The sequence below is a fragment of the Mustela putorius genome, unplaced genomic scaffold, assembly GCF_011764305.1.
Source record: "Mustela putorius furo isolate JIRA1106 unplaced genomic scaffold, ASM1176430v1.1 tig00004007_pilon_pilon_pilon, whole genome shotgun sequence".
NCBI classification, from domain to species: domain Eukaryota; kingdom Metazoa; phylum Chordata; class Mammalia; order Carnivora; family Mustelidae; genus Mustela; species Mustela putorius.
In genome coordinates, this window is record NW_025422145.1 from 13,718,572 (window position 1) to 13,737,919 (window position 19,348).

The 19,348-nt window shown below is 53.3% G+C and overlaps 2 protein-coding genes across 6 annotated transcripts in view; one reads left to right on the plus strand and one right to left on the minus strand.

Annotated features, from left to right (window-relative positions):
* Positions 1–1,182, minus strand: part of LOC101689691 (ATP-binding cassette sub-family A member 17-like) — a 62,148-nt gene extending 60,966 nt beyond the window's left edge. Inside the window, exon 1 of the mRNA XM_045071938.1 lies at positions 45–1,182. Within this exon, the coding sequence (XP_044927873.1) occupies positions 45–530 (486 nt within the window). The 5' untranslated portion in view covers positions 531–1,182. The remainder of the gene's footprint in view (positions 1–44) is intronic.
* Positions 1,183–9,915: 8,733 nt separating this feature from the next.
* Positions 9,916–19,348, plus strand: part of ABCA3 (ATP binding cassette subfamily A member 3) — a 38,776-nt gene continuing 29,343 nt past the window's right edge. For 2 of the 5 annotated variants that reach the window (XR_006604382.1, XM_045072221.1), the window contains exons 1-5: positions 9,916–10,134; positions 16,458–16,666; positions 17,545–17,787; positions 18,398–18,493; positions 18,666–18,930. Coding sequence is in view for 4 of the 5 variants with exons in the window: in XM_045072221.1 (XP_044928156.1) it covers positions 18,440–18,493; positions 18,666–18,930 (319 nt within the window). In the remaining variant the exon portion in view is untranslated. Of the gene's footprint in view, positions 10,135–15,929; positions 15,953–16,457; positions 16,667–17,544; positions 17,788–18,331; positions 18,494–18,665; positions 18,931–19,348 lie in introns of those variants that run through there. The other 3 variants (XM_045072220.1, XM_045072219.1, XM_004750676.3) reach the window with 3 other exon arrangements.

The following is a 19,348-nucleotide window of genomic DNA, read 5'->3' on the forward strand; positions in this document are numbered from 1 at the left end:
CCGCCCCAGGAGACGCCCATGGCCGCACCGAGCGTCATACCCACCTTCAAGGTGAAATTCTTCCAAAGAAGAAGTTTTAAATTCTTGCACATTCTCACGTGGAGGGGAGGCATCAGCAGCGGCTGGGAAGCAAACCAGGCAGATATCGGTCCTCCAGGAGCTTTCAGAGTGCTGTCCCTGCCTTGCTGCTGGCTGCCTCTCCCCTGCACACCTCTCCACACCCCTGTGCCCCGGCTGGGCTGACACCCCCAGGGGGGACCTCGCTGGCTCTTTGGGGTTGCAGTGCAGGACACTGGGGTGACCTCTGTTTGTCTGCAGCCTGCACCGGGGTTCTGCAGTGGGCGCAGGGCTATTCCTGCCCCAGCCCCCAGCCCGTGTGACTCCACGGCCCCCAATCCCCCTTCCCAGCAGGGGCATGAGAACATGCGAAGCCCTCCCCAGCTCTTCTCCTTTCCCACTTCCTGCCTGCGGCAGGCCTGGCCATGACCCAGAGGGGACACAACTGGCTTCAGCTTGCCCCCCTGGGGCATCACCCCCACAGAAAGCCGCCATCTCCATGAGGCCTTTCTTCCACCCTGTGTAAAATTTCGGAAATGCCACCAGTCCTCCGTGTTCGTTCTTCGTAGCCCATTTACACCCCTGAATGCGCTGTTGGTCTGATTTCCCTCTAGAACGCATGCCCCACGAAGGCAGGGAGTCGGGGCTTTTTGCTTTTTTGTGGTTTTTTTGACCTGATTTTTTGTTTTGTTTTGTGTTGTTCTGCCACCGAGTTGCCAGACCCAAGAGCTGGGCCGGCAGGTGCTGAGCTCTCCGTAGGTACGGACACACAACTCCAGGCATTCCGGGGCCGCAGCGAGTGTAGGGTCGGGCCTGTGAAGAAGGGCAGGCCAGCCACGCCGCGAGTTCCTTCCCCTTCATGCTCTGCTTCCCAGGGTCACAGGCTTTGACTTTTAGCTCCCACCACGATGCGATTTTCACTTCCATGAAGATGTTTTCCCGTCGGTGAAAGAACTGAGGGATGCATATTCCTCAGGGAGAAGGCTCTCCGACACTGCCCGCCGGGAACTGAAGAAACAGTGCTGCGAGCACTAAACGTCGCTGGAGATGGGCTCCATGAGTTTTTGTAAGATTTATTAATTTGAGAGAGAGCATGAGCAGGGGGAGTGGCAGAGGGAGAGGGGGAAGCAGACTCCCCACCAAGCAGGGAGCCCGATGCGGGGCTCAATCCCAGGACCCCAGGGTCATGACCGGAGCCAAAATCAAGAGCGCCACACCAACAGACAGGGCCACCAGCCGCCCCGGAAGATACACTTTAAAGAGTCTCATTGTGTGATGTGAATTTCACCTCCATAAAAAAAGAGTGACTACAAGACACAATTATATTAGTCAACCTTGGGGGCAGGCTTCTTATCTGACAACCCCAACCGCAGAGTAAATGTCTGCTCATGGCCTGCTGCCTCCTGGGTTTGGCTGGTCTGGCCTTTAGGTCTGGTTATGCGCTGAATTGTGCCCCCCACCAACCGCGGTGTTGAGGTCCTCGTCCCTAGGATCTCAGCCTGTGACTGTTCTGAGAGGCAGGGCCTTTCCAGAGGCAATGAAGGCAAAACGAGGCGGTGAGGGTGGCCTGACTGTGCCCTTAACGGTGAGAGGAGATGTGGGCCAGGGCTGCCGGGCGCAGAGGGAAGACCAGGTGAGCATGAGCCCGGGGCAGCCACCTGCAAGCCCAGCGGAGGGACTGAACTGGCCGGAAGATCCAACCTTGCCGGCACCTGGGTCTTGCACGTCCAGCCTCCAGAAATAAATTCGTGTTGTTTCCGGCACCCGGTCCGGGGTGGTTTGTTAGCGTGGCTGGCAGAGACGCATGCAAGTCTGCTCTGCACATCTCTCGTGGCAAGCTGCTCTAGTGGCAAAGGTCAAGGCAAACCGCACAAATGCATTTCAAGCGTCTTCCCACACACACTTGCTAACCATTCCAGCATCAACGCAACAGGGCAGGAAACTCTGTCCGCTCTCATGGGGGCACTGCCGACTCACCCGGCAAGGGGCGTGGGCATCACATTTAATACAGGGGGCTCCATCCCAGGACCCTGAGATCATGACCAGAGCTGAAGGCAGAGGCTTAACCCACAGAGCCACCCAGGCGCCCCCAGGAAGAGACTGTTAAAAACCTAAATATTTCTGCAAACAAACTGTGAAGAAATCGAGAAAGTTGTCCAAGAGCCTGCAGAGAAGGACAAGCAGTAATACCTCAAATGGGTGAGTCGTTTTCAACTGCAAGGAACAGTTTGTTCTGATGCTACTCGATCTGATCTATAAACGTAAAGCCAGAAAACGTCCGGTACTTAAAAACCTGTTACCATAACAGTGATCCCAAACTCTGAGAAGGATGGCATTTATAATCAACCAATCCACCACCCAAACAAAAAAACTACAACTCGTTTCCACTGAAGAAAAGAGAGAAAAGCCTTTGATGAGGTCCATGAAAGGAATAAAACACCATGAACAAACGGGAAATCCATCCCAGAAATACAGAAATCATTCACTGTTTTCACTATCATGAGATGTGTTGGTGTAATTCACCGTATTTACTGGTCAAAAGATTCAAAACATATTATTGTGTCAATAAATTCCAACAAGGCATTTGATAAAATCCACCATGTATTCCTGGATCTCTCTCTCTCTTTTTAACCTTAGAAAAGGCTTGCTTATAACACACTGATATTACATATACAAATGCAGGGCCATGCAGGTCTCCCTCTCTGCCTCCCCCACATTCACCTGTGCACACGTGTGTGCACACTCTCTCTCTCCCTTCCAAATAAATAAACAAGTATTAAAAACTTAGAGCGAGCAGTGGAGGCGTAGAGGGGTGGAGGGGCAGGGGCAGAGGGAGACTCTTAAGGAGGCTCCACGCCCAGCCCAACATGGGGCTTGATCTAACATCCCTGAGATCATGACCTGAGCCAAATCAAGAGATGTACACTTAACCAACCAGCCATCAGGGTGTCCCCGGGGAGACATATCACTGCAAAGGAAGAGTCAGTATGAAGATTTTAATTCTCCTAAATAAATCTACAAATTTTACATAGCACCAATAAAGATTTCAACAAGATTTTTTAAAAACTGATTCAGAAATCCACAGGAAGCCCAAAAGTATGAAATCAGGCAAGAAAATTCTGAAAGGGACAGATAACAACCAGAAACTATCCACATTATTAAATTTGTTGTTATATAACTTCATTAATTAAAAGGATATCATACTAGGGGCACCTGGGTGGCTCAGTGGGTTAAAGCCTCTGCCTTTGGCTCGGGTCGTGGTCCCAGGGTCCTGGGATCGAGCCCCGCATCGGGCTGTCCGCTCCGCGGAGAGCCTGCTTCCTCCTCTCTCTCTCTCTGTCTACTTCTGATCTCTGTCTGTCAAATAAATAAATAAAATCTTAAAAAAAAAAAAAAAGAATATCATACTAGGACAGTAACAGCTCAATAAAAAAAAAAAGAATAATATATATATACACCAAAGTATTCATGGGAACTTAGAACAGGATAAAGAAAACATTTCAAATTAACTGAATATTATCAGTAACAGCACTGATTTCTCTATGTTCTACTACCTAGGTGAAACCAATTCCCGGAAAGACATACGCTATCCAAATTCACTCAAGAGGAAATAGGTAGCCTGAAAGTCTTTTATCTGCTAAAGAAATTATATTTGTATTTAAAAGCATCCCAAGAGAGAAACCATGACTCAGATGGTTTTATTGGCAAATTCTAACAAACATCTAAGGAAGAAATGATACAAATTCCACACAATCTCTTCCACGAAGTAGAAGAAGTAAGCTACTTCCCAACTCATATTATGAGGTCAGCATTACCTTGATACAAAAGCCTGACAAAAACATTACAAGGAAGGCATATAATGACGATAATAATAATAATAATGTAAGAAGAAAAGTGTCTCTACTCTCAAATATCATGATTTTCCCAAGAAATCTACAAAAAAAAATTCTACAACTGATAGGTGAGTTCAGCAAGGTCCCAGGAGATGAGGTCAATATACAAAAGTCAGTTGTATTTCTATATACTAGCAAGGAACAAGCGGAAAACCAAAGTTTTTTTCAAGGTATCATTTGTGATAATATCAATAAAATGAAATACTTAGAAGTACATTCAACAAAATATGTCCAGAATCTAGATGAAAGAACGTTAATGAAAGTTTTTAAAAAATGAAATAAATGGGAAGATATACCATACTCATGGACTGTAGACGGATGTACGAAGACTTTAGTTCCCCCAAAGTGATTTTTAGATTCAGTGCAATCCCAGTCAAAATCTCTACAGTATCAATGACAGACATCAACAAGGTGACTTTAAAATTCCCACGGAATGGCAAAGGGACTAAAATAGCCAAAATCATACTGAAAGAAGAACAGAACTGGGAGATACCTCCTGCCTCATTGACACTACACTAACTAAGACAATATAGACTTAGCTGAAGCCTAGGCAGGACAACTATGGGCCCTGGGCAAACGCAGCCCACTGCAGCCCAGCTTGCAAACCAATGGCTGGGAGAACTGCCCTCAACCACAGCGACCAAGCATGGAATAGCTCTGAATTTAGCCCCTACCGTGCCCATTGGGTGAGACTTCTTCTGTCATATGATTGTTTTGATGACAAAACAAGCAACATCTTCCAAGCTCAGATGACAGCTCCAGCAGTGTTTTCCAGACCTCAGTGTACATGCAAAGGAAATTTTCATTATTTTTTAAAGAATTTATTTATTTGAGAGAGAGAGAGAGATCACAAGCAGGCAGAGACAGGCAGAGAGAAAGAGGAGGAAGCAGGCTCCCTGCTGAGCAGAGAGCCCGATGCAGGGCTCGATCCCAGGATCCTGTGATCCTGACCTGAAGGCAAGAGGCCCAACCCACTGAGCCATGCAGGCGTCCTGGAAATTTTCATTATTTTAAAATCGGTGTAATTATGTGACTAAGGACCCTCCATCTCACCTTCAGCCGGCTGGGACTTATCTGTAATGCACGACGGGCAACAAGGCAAGTTATGGAGAGGAGTCTAACGGGGTTCGATCAATGCCTTCAAGCCATGAAGACAGTCAACTGAAGTCACAGTCAGGGTGAGACACACAAAATCTCGTGACCGGTCCACAGTGACAGACAAGCGTGTACAACAGATTCTGATGGTAAGGAGTACTATCTTTGAACCCTGGCAAAGCAATACATTAACCCATAAAAAAGAACTCCGTTGTTCTCATGAGTAGATCTATGTTGCAAAGAGAAAGTTATATTCAATTATTATATTAATGTCTTAAATAATTTTTTGGAAAAAATATAATAAGTTAATATAATTATTAATTTAAATTACTTTTAAATTAATATAAATTAATGTCTCATATAACAAGGATATGTATGATACCCTGAAATTTGCCTCTTGGCATGCAAAGCCTTAAGCATTTGCCCTCCAACCCTTTACAGAAAGAGCGTGCCAAAGCCCAGACTAAAATCACACGCAGACCAGTGGAACAAAAGAGTTAAAAAAGAGAGGTTCACCAATATGGTCAATTTTTGACAAAGGTGCAATTCAATGGAAAAAGAATTATCTTTTTAACAGAGGGTGGTGGGACAGATGGTATCATGTATGGGGGAAAAAAAAAACCTTTGATCAATACCTCAAACCATTATGCAAAATCAGCTCAAAATACAGCATAGGCCTAAGTGCAAAACCTCAAACTCTGAAACTTCTAGGAATAAAAAAAAAAAAAAAACCCTCCAGGAGAACATCCCTATGTATGACCTTGGATTAAGCAAAGCTTCCTGAGATACGACACGAAAAGCATAAAAGAAAAATCAGTTTAAAATTAGAATCTTTTTCTCTGCCAAAGATTAACAGGGTGGGAAAACAAGGCACAGACTGGGGGAAAATATTTGCAAGTTGCTTACCTGACAAAGGAGCTCTAACCAGAATACATAAAACTCTCAAAACTCAACAGTAAGAAAATTAACACCCAATTTCGAAAGATGCTGGCCCAAAGAGGATGTATGTATGGCAAATAAACCCAGGAAAAGATGTTCAGCATTATGTCACTGGGAAAAGCAAATTCAAACCACAATAAAATACACAACCAGCTACTCGAATGGCTGGGAAAAAATATTTTTTCAGTGACGGCAAAGTTACAGAGCGACGGGAACTCTTATAAATAAATCAATGGGGCAATGCAAAATGGTGCAGCCGTGTGTTTCTTACGTTTTATTATAAAGCTAAACACACACTTCCATACAATTCAACGATCCTATCCCTAAATTGTTAATGAAATAAAAAGGGCATTTTTACTTTCAAACAGACACAAATAACATCTCTTATACAAAACCTATATACAAACTATTACAGAAGGCTTTACTCAAAACCTCCCCAAAACTAGGAACTGGCACCTTGCTAAGTGCCGAGCATTTCTGAAGCATTCCTTATGTTTCCAAGCTTTGAATCCTCACGGCAATCCCATGAAGTGAGTACTATGTGCTCCCTGCTTTAGGCAAGGGAACCAAGGCACGAAGAGGTTACGGGAGGCATTAAGGACTGGGATTCAGTTCGAGGCTGTGTGGCCAGAGTCCATAAGCAGTTTTAACCACTACAATATTAATGCCTCTCCATCACTGAACAAAGGAGTATGTGTACAGCCCTTGGTCTAGAACGAAGCCTCCAATTATAACATTGTTCCTATGGAAACAATCAGAGAAGCTGTCTTCTGAAATTCTGTATTGAATACCACCAACGTGGGCACTGCTGTACAAGAACGTACATATCTATAAGCACAGACAGATACAGATGGAAAGGGAGATAGTATTTGTGTCCTTGCAAAAGAAACAGGAGCTGACAAATTGGTTCCATTTTTAAAAAGCATAGAGGGTGTACAAGTGTATATCTTTTTTTTTTTAAGATTTTATTTATTTGACAGAGATCACAAGTAGGCAGAGAGGCAGGCAGAGAGAGGAAAGCAGGTTCCTGCTGAGCAGAGAGCCCGATACGGGGCTCGATCCCAGGACCCTGGGACCACGACCCAAGCCGAAGGCAGAGGCTTTAACCCACTGAGCCACCCAGGCGCCCCTGTACAAGTGTATATCTAAATATGTCAGCCAACTTCTGCAATGACAAGGTTTACTGCCTTTTGTAAAGCCCTATGTTTTCCTTGAGCATAACCTTAATTTTTGACATCAATCTTGAGAAATGTCTGAGCCACGGGAACCCCAAGGAGTATCCCCTGTAATGAATGACCTGGCATGTTTTCACAATATGTGAGTGTGAGTAATTTACCTCCCAGAGACTGTCAGGAGTCCAGGAGTCCCAACATCGGAACACCTGGGCTCCAGTCCCACATCTACTGTGTGACTTTGGATAAATTATGCCCCTTAACTGGGCCTCCACTTGGAAGAATACCAGCTACACCGTCTAGGGTTAGTGAGCCTTGAGCAAAAGAGTGACTGTTGAGGATCCATCCGAAGGGCTCACCCCTTGTGGGCTGTCGTTTGTGACCACGTGTCTGGAGCCTAGAATGTTCCCACAGAACGTCTTCCTTTGCCAGTGGCCTTGTACCCTCTAGGTTCATGACTGCGGTGACTAATCATAATTACCACACAAGCACCCTAACAAGGTCAAGAACAAAGGTTCATTCACTATTCTGTAGGCGTCTCTCTCGGTCAGCGCAGTCCTTCCTCCTGGTCCCCACCTTCACCTTCCATCTGAGGGAAGTCTGACCCAGCCCCGCTCCGTTCCTGGATTGGGTCATGCAGAACCCATCCAGGTTTAGAAGGGCTGTGGGGAAATTGCAAGGTGGAACCAGTATGAGTTGGAGATGGCAAAGACTGGTTCCAGAAAGAGGAAAGAGTGAGGAAGACGCCGGTCAGCGAGGTTCATAGAGTTTCTGAGCGGAAACCTGGGCTGGGGGCGGGGGTGAGGGCTGTGAGCGACGATGGGGAGAGATGGTATTTTAAGATGCTCGCCACACATTAATAATCCACTCCTCCACCTCGACTATAACTGTTTTCAGTCGGGTTTTCCATTGTTGGGTTTGGGGGTTTTATTTGCTTCACGGCTGTCTGCTCCGTGAAGACCAGGCTGGTAAGTCCCCGCTAGGCTCACCTGGGACTACCACTTCCTTAGTGCTTATGTGTCAGGCATCGGGATAAGCTTTTACTCATTTTCCCATTTGACCCGAAAACAAAATCCTTCTGAGTTTGGTACTATTACTAGTCTATTAGCATCCTGACTTGAGGAACAGGAGATGGTGGCTCAGAGCTGTCAAATGACACGCCCGCACTAGTCCAGGGGCCGGGTCCAGAGCAAAGCCAGAACATCTGACCCCTCATTCAACAAATATTTACCGAGTGCCTCCTCTCTGCCAGGCACTCCAGGACCCTGAGATGTCATGGTGAGCTAGACAAGTCCCTTTCCTCATGGAGCCCACCTTCTGGTGAAGGAGACAGAGGGAAAAGAGGCCAACAAAAACCCAGGTAAACAGCACCGCTTCAGACGGTAACAGGGAGACCCTCTATCGCTAATCCGGGGTCTTGGGGTGGCAGGGACCGAAGCTTCCCTACTCAGGTCATTACTTTACGGTTGGATCAGCGGCCTCCTGGTCGCAGAGGTGCACGGGGCACGGCAGGTGCGGCCACCCCAAGTACGCCCTGGGAAGCGCTGACGCAGCCAGCGTACAGGGACGATCCCCGAGCCTTATGGCCCTGACGCGGCGCTCAGTCTGGGCGCTGGGGACCCGAGGGGGTCGGCCCGCAGCGACTGTTGGCCCTGGCCCTGCCCCGCTGCCGCCCACGAGACTCCAGCCCAGGCCCCTCGCCCAGTCCCGCCCCGCCCCTGCCACGCGACCTCACCGACCTCCAGGTGACCCCAACCCGGCCTCAGGACCCTCCGGGTCCCAGCTGATCCCTGCCTGGTCTCGTGACCTCTCCGCAGCAGGTGACTCTCCCCCACCCACGGTGGCTGCAGCCCAGCTTCAGGACCCTCTCCGCTGCAGGTGCCCCCCCCCCCGCGTCTAGCGTCTGAGGTGGCCCCGGCCTGGGCAGAGCTCCCCAGTAGCCCCCGTGAAAGCAATGAGTCACTGAGCCTCGTCAGGGCACACGGACTGTGCACACGCCAAACCACGGCTAGCAGAGCAGGCCCGCCCGCGGGGCGGGGGGCGTCCGGGCGCGGCAGGCAGCCCGGACCACGGGGCGCGCTCGGTGCAACGCGGCCCCTCTCGGCGCTCGCCTCCCGCCAACCCGGGCCCTCGGTTCCCGTTTTATTGTTCGCAGCGGCACCAGCAAGAAGCGGCCCGGGTCAGGCTAGCCCTGAGAAACACGGCGACCCTAAGCTCTGCCCCAGGACCAGACCAGCTCTGTCCGCTCAGGGGCTACGCAAGGCTCGTCTCCGTCTGTTTCTGATTTTAGCAACCCTAACCCACGACCTCCCAGCTCAGGTGGCCCCCACCTGGCCTCATGGCCCCCAGGCCGTCCCGCCCTTCTGAACTCCGCCCCGTGACCCTGGACACACCGCAGGATGCTGGGCTTTCCAATCCGCCCGGCCGTTTTCTAGAAAGTTCTGCACCCTCCACCCAGCACCCCTGGGCCTCCCCGCCGCCCGGCAGTCCGCACCAGGTCCAAGGGGGCCAGTCGCCCTCCCTCGCGACACAGGGGACCGCGCCCAAAGAACGGGAGTGCTGGAGGGAACGGCTAGGGCAGGCGTCTGCTCCAGCCGCTCCAAAGGGCAGGTGGATGCAGCCCCGCCCCACCCTGGGGTCCGGCGCCCCCTGCCGGCCGTGCGGCGGCGCGGGGGCACTGCGCAGGCGCGGGCGGGGCGGATCGGGGCGGGGCGGGGCGTCGGGCGGGCCGGGCACCCGCAGGGCTGGCCCACTGCGCACGCGCGAGCCGGCCGGCGCGCCCCCTGCAGGAGCCTGCGCCGCCGGGTCAGCGCCGGCTCCTGTTTGCAGGCGCCCCCTCCCCGCCTGGCTGCCCAGCCGCTCTCAGCACGGGCTGTCGGTGTCGCCGCCGCCGCGAGGCCGAGCGCAGCCGGGCCCGAGGCAGGGGACCCCGCGAGAGGGCAGCGCGCCGGCCGCCGCCGCCCTGGCGCCGAGGGTCGGTGAGTGCCGCCGGGACCCGCCGCGCGCGCTCGCTTGCTCCCGGGGCTCGCGGCTCCGGGCCGTCCTCCTCCCGGCCGCCCTGCCCCTGCGGCCGCACCCCGCTTGACCGGCTTGCTCCGGACCCCCCACCCTCTCTCCCTCGCGCCGCCCCGCCCCGCCCCGCCCGACAGGTGCACCTCGGCGGGGCTGCAGCGGCAGGCCGCCCTGACTCACGCTTGCCCTCGGGCCGAGCCTCTGGGCGTGTCCCCCTCCCCGCGGGCGGCTTCCTCCGCGAACCCTGGAGCTGGACGCGCCGCGGCACCCTTTGTGCGGAGCCGGGAGGGTGGCCCTGTTGGCATGCGTACGCCAGGCAGGCACTCGGGGCGCCCGCCCGGTAGAGCCTTGCAGCCGCCAGGCCGAGAGCGCAGAACAGGGCCACTGGGATGCTGCTGGCTCATCCCTCGCGCAGATTTCCCGGGTGGGTGGGAGTGCTTCCCACCCCGGAGTCCGGCCTGCGCCCAGCCCTTCACTCCGGGGAGCCAGAATCGGGGGGGCCAGTGCTCCAGTGCTCGTGTTGGGAGCTCAGGGGCGGGCAGAAAGGCGGGGACGCTTGGTCTAGGTGGAGAGGCCTGCAACAGCCCTCAGTAACCTCTGGGGTCCGTGGTCAGTGGGTCCATAGTTTGAGTTTGCGTTTACACCGGATCCGGCATTCACACACTACCCTGTAGCCTCATGAGGGCAGGGCCTGTCTCCTGTACTTGGTGCACACTTGGTGTGCGAACCAGAATCCCCCGCCTCACTTCCTTGGACGTGGCCTAAAGAAAGCCCATTGCCTTATCGGGTATTTCTGTTTGTTGACCCCTCTGCCTGCTGCACTGTGAGCCCACTTACTGGCCAGCCTGGGTCTGGTCAGGGCTTGGGTTCCCAGAACAGAGCCTGAGCCTGGCACAGAACAGGGGATGGAGGAACGCTTGTTGAATGGGTGACTGACAGCCGGTGACAGAGCAGGGACCCGGGCAGGGTTCAAATGAGTCAGGCTGGTTTTTTTCTCCTGAGCAACGGTGTCATTCAGTTCTGAACAGTTGGGTGCTGCCTTGGGTAAACTTGAAAAGATCAAGGCTCTTTTCCTCTAGAAAGTTTTCATCAAGGGAAAATAAGAAAAATGGATGCCCTGGGAATCTCCTCGCTCTTCTTCTTCTTCTTCTTTGTTAATTGCACATTCGGTCATCATATTTGGCACACAGGATGACATTGTTCCATCTCTGGTGATCTCCCCTCATGCTGACGAGACAGCCGTTTGCAACAGGAGAGATCAGCTCGGGGGCTTTTTAAAAAACACTAGCCTTACAAGGTGCATGTGCCGGTCTCATGGGAACCTGTTCTGACTTAGTCTAAACCGGGAAGGCTCAGGAAGACTCCCCACTTGATTGTCTGTTCTCCAGCCCAGCTTCCCAAGACGACAGTAGACTTGTCTGCTAGTGAGTCGGTGGAGGGAAAAGAAAACATTCTAGAACTCAGGGGAGAAGGATGGGCACGACTCTGGGCATGATGGAAAGATGAACTGGATGTGGTCCCTGCTCTTGGGGACCTTAGGATAGAGCTAAAGGGAATGATTGATTCATGAGTAACTGTAGCATCAGACAGAATGAGACAAGTGCCCCCTTGAGACATCAGAGAAGCTGCTTCCAGCTTGTTGGGATGGCTTCCAACAAGAGCAGAAGGTCTTTTTTTTTTTTTTTTAAGATTTTATTTATTTATTTGAGAGAGAGACAGTGAGAGAGAGAGCATGAGCGAGGAGAAGGTCAGAGGGAGAAGCAGACTCTCCATGCAGCTGGGAGCCCGATGTGGGACTCGATCCCGGGACTCCGGGATCATGACCTGAGCCGAAGGCAGTCGTCCAACCAACTGAGCCACCCAGGCGTCCCTCAGCTTCTGTCTTAAAGCATCCCCCCCCCCCCAGAAGATTCTGTTGTGCAGCCAGGGTGAAGAACCCTTGGGCTGGGGTTATCCAGGCCTGCTTCACAGCAGGACTGGGACTGGACTGGGAAATGATATTGCAAGAAGACAAAACCCCAGGAGGCCCAGGCCCCCTTGGGAAAGCATGGGGCGTGTCAGCCCCCGTCCCCTGGAGTGGCTCAGATTTGGAGTCAACAGGCAGACTGGTACCTTTGCAGGAGCCGAGTAATACGCTTGCTGCAGAAACCCATGGTTACCTGTCCCCAGGGATCTCCGGTCGCCTCATTACCTCCTTTCCTACACCCAGAGAGGCAGAGCCGCTTGCAGGACAGGAGTGGGACCGAGTCTCCAGCTGGGGGGAACAAAGCAGGAGGCGGCACAGATTTTGTGGAAATCTCTCCTCATAGCTTCCCTTGGGCCACACCGCTGCCTTAAAAATGCACCCCCCCCCTCAGCCCCTGTGTGGAGCTTCATTGTGAACTCGGAGCCATATGACCCCAAGGAGACAGCTGTCCCAGCCCTGGACACGGCAGGTGGTGGTGATGAGCGCGAGGCCAGCAAACCGGGTCTCCGGCTGGGCTTCCGATACAAGTGACCACAGCCTTAAACCCAGCCTCCTGGGGCTCCCGGACCATGACCAGGCCTCAGGGATTTGTTCCCACCTCATCCGTGCAAGGGCCGCTGTGTAAATACGTTGTCCACAAGCTTTTTCTTGCACGCTGCTATGTGTGAGAGAATTTGAGTTTGCACCCCCATATGTTTCATTTAGTAATTTATAAAATAAAGCCGTGTACTACCACACCAAATATCATGGGCACAGAAACACACATACATACGGACCTCTTAAAGGGACAAGAAGCGAAGTGAACACGGTCACTTTGTCCAACGTATTACTGCCACTAGGTCAGTCATTAAAACACAGGTTGTTTTAGTTTTTTTTTTAAGTAGTTTGTATGCCCATTATGGGCTCAAACTCAACGTCCCCAGGAGCAAGATTCACACGCCCCAGTGACGGCGCCAACTGGGCACCCCATCCCGTATGCTGTTTTTCGAAGAAAGCCGTGTGAGCAAGCCTGGACCCCATTTATAAAGTCCTGGTGAACCCTGAGTTCTTGTCTGAAGGTCTGGTTCCGGGTTCTGTTTACTTCAGTCCCGGGTTCTGGCAGTGTCGCCAATAGACCCCACGACCCTCGTGAAGCCACACAGACTGGGCTGGGAGCCCAGGACTTGGCTTTCATTCATTCTCCCTCGCCAGTCCTGCAAGGGCGCTTGCTGCTGGGGCAGGGGGTGGGTGGTGCTAAGCGTTTAAGTATTTAGGGGCTGCTGGTACAGGTGGAGCATCTGGCCTTGGGATGCTCTTAGTGTGTGCATGTGCGTGTGCCTGTTGATGGCGCTGCCCCTGGGCTCCGCACACCCCGTTTCATAAATGCTCTATTCCTAGCCCAGGGTGTTTCGAAAAGCCGCAACTCTCACTCATTGCCTTTTCTTGAAGGCACAGAATTGAGTGTTTCAGCTTAAAAGAAATGAGCTAGCGGAGATGCAGCAGCGGTCCATTGTCGTGGAGAGAAAGGAAAAGGACCTCCAGATCTAGAACATTCGTTGAAAGAAAATACATATTTCCGTCCTAAGTTCCAAGTCCCAAGATGACCGGTGACCCCTCCTGTCCCCAGGGGTATTCACAGTCACATCCCAAATCCCTACGAAGTACCATAACGCTTCAGCCGTGATTTTGTGTGTTTTCATTCCACCCAAACATCCTATCCTGCATCCCATGAAGTCCGGCATGCGTGCGAGACTTAAACTAAACCAGCGGGTGAGGGCCACTGTCCCTGCCAGGGTGCGTGACCGCCAACAAGCCAGCAGGCGTGCCAGAGTCCCTCCTTACTGAGTATCAGTAAAGCCAACTTCCCCCTCATTTCTGGAGAAAAATACTTCTGAGTGCCGTTTCTCACCACTCCTCTCCTCCAGCAGATGGTGTCGCGCAACCCGCTTGGAGGCCAGGGTTGGGCCTCGCTGGCGGGCACCACACTCTGTAAACGCGCCTGCTGCTTTCCGCCTATGCTGTACGGCGCGGACTGGTATTTAGACTTTGCCTGTGCAGAATCCACTGAAATAGATATTTTCACATGTTTCCTTTGCACCCCCCCAAATTCCCTCCCCCGAAAGAAGAGATCATGGGCTGGGAAAACAATCAAACCCCAAAAAACCACCTGGAGAGCAGCTTTACTGCCCGTGTGGAGCCTCCCCCCGACTTCTTGGCACAGCATCCAAGGCCTTGGTCGGCTTCCCTTTCTGGCTTATTCCCCACTGCTCCCTGACCAGGTGCTCAGAACCACCAGCTGTTCCCCGCACACACTCTTCACCTCCCCTCCCGGCCACCAGGACACTGGATACTGGTCTCCTGTGTCGCCCACTCCCCGGAGCCTTCCCAGAGCCTCCCCCGTGTCGCACGTGTGCGTGCGCACACACACACACGCGCACACACACACACGACTTCTGTCCTCTCCAGAACCTCACGCTGCCTCCTCTGGCTCAGACTACAGCACTCACGGTACACGGACGTGTTCGCAGGCTGTGAGTGTCTTGGGTTGGGTGTGTTACGATTTCCATTTCCACACTGTCAGCACCTCTCGCACAGCAGGCACCGGGCAGGTGTCTGCGGGAGGAATCAATGCCTTTCTGTCTTGCATGTCATAGAAGACCGCAGATTCCACCCACAAGTGTTAAGTACCTATCTGGAGTGGACACACGGGGACCTTTACTACCACTCACTGTTGTGGACTCCCTGGGTCAATAAGGAAATGCTTTCCCAGCTGAACGGGGTCCTCACCAGTCTCGGTCCTCAGGAAAAGCACCAAGGCCTGACCAGCACCACCCGTAAGGCCCTATCTCTATTCCACGTCCGTGGAAAGAGGGCAGAGCTGGGCTTGTCTTCCGCCGTGTGATGTGTGGAGGCCTGGCTCTGTGGAGACCCCTCTTGTGGGACCGTGGGGTCATGGAGACCCCATGCCATCCTCCAGGCCTGGACAGACTCAGGCGTCCCTGGAAGGAGATGCACTGAGCTTGGGATGTGACAGGAACTCGTCACCGAACAGGGTGCGTACCCTACACAGGGCCCTGTCCATGTCCACTCGCTGGCCTTGGAGCCTCCTTGGGGGCAACTTCTCTAGAAGCATTAATGCCCCTCTGTTCCTCGTATGCTGAAACAAAACCCTGTTTGGTGTGGGCACATGGACAGTGGAGGACAGGTTCAAGCCAGTAATGAAAAAGCCACTGGTGGGGAAGTGGAGGTGTCCGGGCTCTGAGCGTGTACCCTGGAGGCCGTGGGTGCTTCCCACTGGCACGACCCATACCTCTTGAACTCATGGAAGTTACTGGAAAAGCCCTCATCGGAGGAATCCTGTGTGTCACCACAAGAGCACCCCGAAACCAGCAGGCCATAGGCCACAGAACGCACTCACTCTGGACTAGATTAGTCGTTCACTTAAAAAGCAAACACTGAAACACTCCACACTTTGTGTAATGTTTAATATTTTAACAGTGAGCAAACAAGCCTTTTAGGAGTGGAGGGGGTGGGGGGAAGCTTTCCCTTCCCTTCCTGGCTTTGTCCCTGGAGGAGTGAAGTGAGTCCTGGAGGGGAAGTCCTCAGCCACTCAGTGGCCCCCTCCTGAGTGTTTGCCTTAGAGTAGGAGGCGTGGGGCTGGCTCTGCCTGGCGGTCATCCCTTCTTCTGCAGACCCTGGACCTCAATGTCAAGTGTTTTGAGGAACTTTCAACTTCCTGTCCCGTTGTACATTTGCTTTCTTAACCACAAAGCTGTCTAGATTTTGTAATTCTGGGAATCGCCTTTAAATTCCTTTCTGCTCAAACAGAACAGATGCGGGTAAGGCGTGCGGTGGGACTAGGGCTGCAGCCTGGCATGCACGAGGCAGCCAGCCGGGTGCTGGAAGGAGGCTGAGGGGTACCCCCGCAGGTGGCGGGGCACAGGGAAGAGTTTCTCTTGTTCATGTCTAACGTGACACAGTGGGAGCGACGCATACAATTTTATGAAGGTTTACTACTTTTCAGATGTCACAGGGCTAGAAGCGTGTCCTGGCTCGTAGCTTTCTTGCTGTGTGACCAGGGCCAGGTCCTTCCTCTTCCTTTCTTCGTGCTTAAGTAGAGTGGTGATGGCAGAGGCCAGGGCTGGGTGAGCCCGTCTAACGGGAAAGCTCCTCATATTTCCACGTATCAGTTGGGAACAAAGACCCATCCCCTACAGCCTGTTTCCCTGCATCCTTATTTCTTTGTTGTCAGATCTGCTCTGTTTCAAGGAACACACTTGCGATCTGTTCAGTTTCTAACTTGGTAAAAAGGTTTTTTTGTTTATTTTTCAAATTATGCTCTAGCGCCGTCCCTTTGCCCAGAGGTGCCGGGAGAGTCATGCCAGCGAGTCCCGGGCCCCTCCTGATGTCCCGTGAGGCATCCGTCACCCCGCTGCACTCAAGAGGCCCACAGGCCCCACCCCAGGGCCCTGGTCACAGAGCCGCCTCCTTCCGGCCAGTCCTGCCATAGCCCCGGAGGGAGACCACGGCCAGGAGCCTCTCCCAGGACCCAGGTCAGTGCATGGGTGCTGCTTGGCCTCATAGGGACTCTGGGAACACGGTTGGTCTGTCTTTCTGTCCTCCCCACTCCTCGGGACAGAGAGACGAGAGTAAGCACAGAGATGTGTCCTTTCCTGGCCAGACTTTGCCAGAAGTCTGACCAGCGACCTTATTTAAGCTGTGGCCTTTTTGTATTTCCCTCTCAGGAGAGGAAGAAGGTTCACCCCGGCCAGGCCAGGGCGCATCGTGGGGATGGCGGGCCCAGAGGGAGGCACTGCCTTCCCCTCTTGGCTTGAGCCACTTCTAGAAAACTTTTAAAACCACAGGTCGAGGGTCTTATTTCTTTTTATCCTTTTATGTACTTTGTGTGTTTTTATAAACTGTCCACAGCTGATTTTATGACACTTTATGCACCTTGTGAATTTTGGAAGAATTTGGAACATTTATTAAGTGGCTACTTAACAACGTTTCATTCTCCTTTAGCTTTAATCTCTTCTCATTTTAACCACTTGGTTAATTACAAGCATATTTGAGGTTAATTTGTAAAAAACAGTTACATTCTCTACAAATATTCACTGTGTACCCTTTAACGCGAATTCTGAGCAACTATCATCCAACAGGGACGGCCACATCTTTTCTTAAAAAGCAAGAGTTTGATTTTAAAAAGAGCTTCCGTGGAAATGACTTGTAACCCATTGGGTCCAAATGTAAAGTTGGTCTTTGGAAAAAATCGAAGAGCTCTCACTCAAGGCAGGTCCTCTGGGCCAGCCGTGCGGTCGGCGTGCCTGTGTTCTCGAAGGGTCGTGCTCCCTTGACCTGCCTGGCGGACAGCGTGGGGCTGCTGAGCTCTGACCCTCCCAGGTGCATCACACAGGCTTCTTCCCCCTTGCAGGACTGTGAGCACCAGGGGACTCTGTCCACTCCCCACCCCGTGCCCTCGCCTCCGTGTGGTCGGGAAGCAGCAGCTCTCGGGAGAGGGGCCCGCCACCTCCGCCACTCTCGTGCCTACCCTGGGTGGGCGCGGCCCTGTCTGCCCCCAGCCTTCATGCCCGCAGCCTCGGGCCCACGGTGCACCCGTGTCCTGGGCGCCGTGGGGTCTTCCTGAACTCGTTCAGACCACCTCCTTCTGCAGCAGGTGGGTGTCTCACGCACGCGGGGCTCTGTGTCTCTGCCAGGTTTAAACACAAGACCGCTACGTGATATGGGACAGATTTCCTCTTGAGGAAAACGACTGCTGTCACGTGGAGGCCGCATACCAGCCCTCATGGTTAAAGCAGGAAAAACTGGTCCTGAGAGTTCACGGCAGGAGAGCAGGGGCCATTGTCCCACCCATGTGTCTGCCTACCACGTCCTGTCCTGTCCGTGGGTCAGCCCGGCTGGCAAGGGCCCCCTCCTGGGCCTCTCCTCCCCGCCCCGCAGCTCTCTGCTTTCACCACGACCGTGGCCGTGGCCAGGGTGGCCAGTTGGTGGGGAGGGGCGATGTGCAGGAGGAAGCACGTTCATCCGGACCACAGGGGATGCCTGCGTGGGTTTACAGCAGCATGAGTGCCCCGCCAGCAGCATGTGGCCCCTAGAGCCCGTCACTGAGGGTGTGTCTAGGGAGGAGGCGGGCCACTGCCTAGCAGCGCACTTTCTCCGTGAGCTGACAGAGCTGAGCTGGTATCTTTCTCTGGTGGCAGCCAGGAGGTGGGGACACAGGAGGAGGCCTTGTGTCTGAAGGGGGGGTCTCCCACCCCGGCCCCCAGGTGCACTGCGGCTGCCTCCCCAGCCTCCCAGGCAGCCTGAAGATGGCTGTGCTCCGGCAGCTAGGGCTCCTGCTCTGGAAGAACTACACAGTGCAGGTAGGTGCGCGCCCCGGTGTGCCTGGGCCCCAGGAGGGGTGTCCTGAGGGCAGATAGACACGCGCCCTGGTGTGGCCGGGTCCTAGGAAGGGTGTCCCGAGGGTGGGCCCAGCCCAGCCCCCTGCCGCCGGCCTTGTGCTCCCTGAGCCAGAGCCTCCCCTTCCTCTTCCAGAAGCGCAAGGTCCTGGTGACCGCCCTGGAGCTCTTCCTGCCCTTGCTGTTCTCGGGGATCCTGATCTGGCTCCGCTTGAAGATCCAGTCGGAAAACGTGCCCAATGCCACCGTCTACCCCGGCCAGTCCATCCAGGAACTGCCCCTATTCTTCAGCTTCCCCCCGCCGGGCGATGCCTGGGAGCTCGCCTATGTCCCATCCCAGAGCGACGCCGTCAAGACCATCACGGAGATGGTGCGGAAGGCTCTGGTCATCAACATGAGAGGTGACGTGTCCTTGGGGTTCCGTCCCATCCAGCTGTGGGGGAGCGAACCCGGGTGAGCGCCGGTGGCCAGACTCAGCATCTGCCCTTGTTGGAGGGCCACTTTTTTTTTTTTTTTAAGATTTTGTTTATTTGACAGAGTGAGAGATCACAAGTAGACAGAGAGGCAGGCAGAGAGAGGGGGAAGCAGGCTCCCCATGGAGCAGAGAGCCCAACGCGGGGCTCGATCCCAGAACCCTGAGATCATGACCCAGGCCGAAGGCAGAGGCTTTAACCCACTGAGCCACCCAGGCGCCCCTCCCGGGTTACTCTTTATGAAATGGGACCAGGCTTGTGAGGGCCAAGTGGAGCCACGTAGGCGACCGCTGGATCGTCCCAGGCTCTGGAGTAGCCCCCAGTTCATGGTGGGGACAGCTCTGGA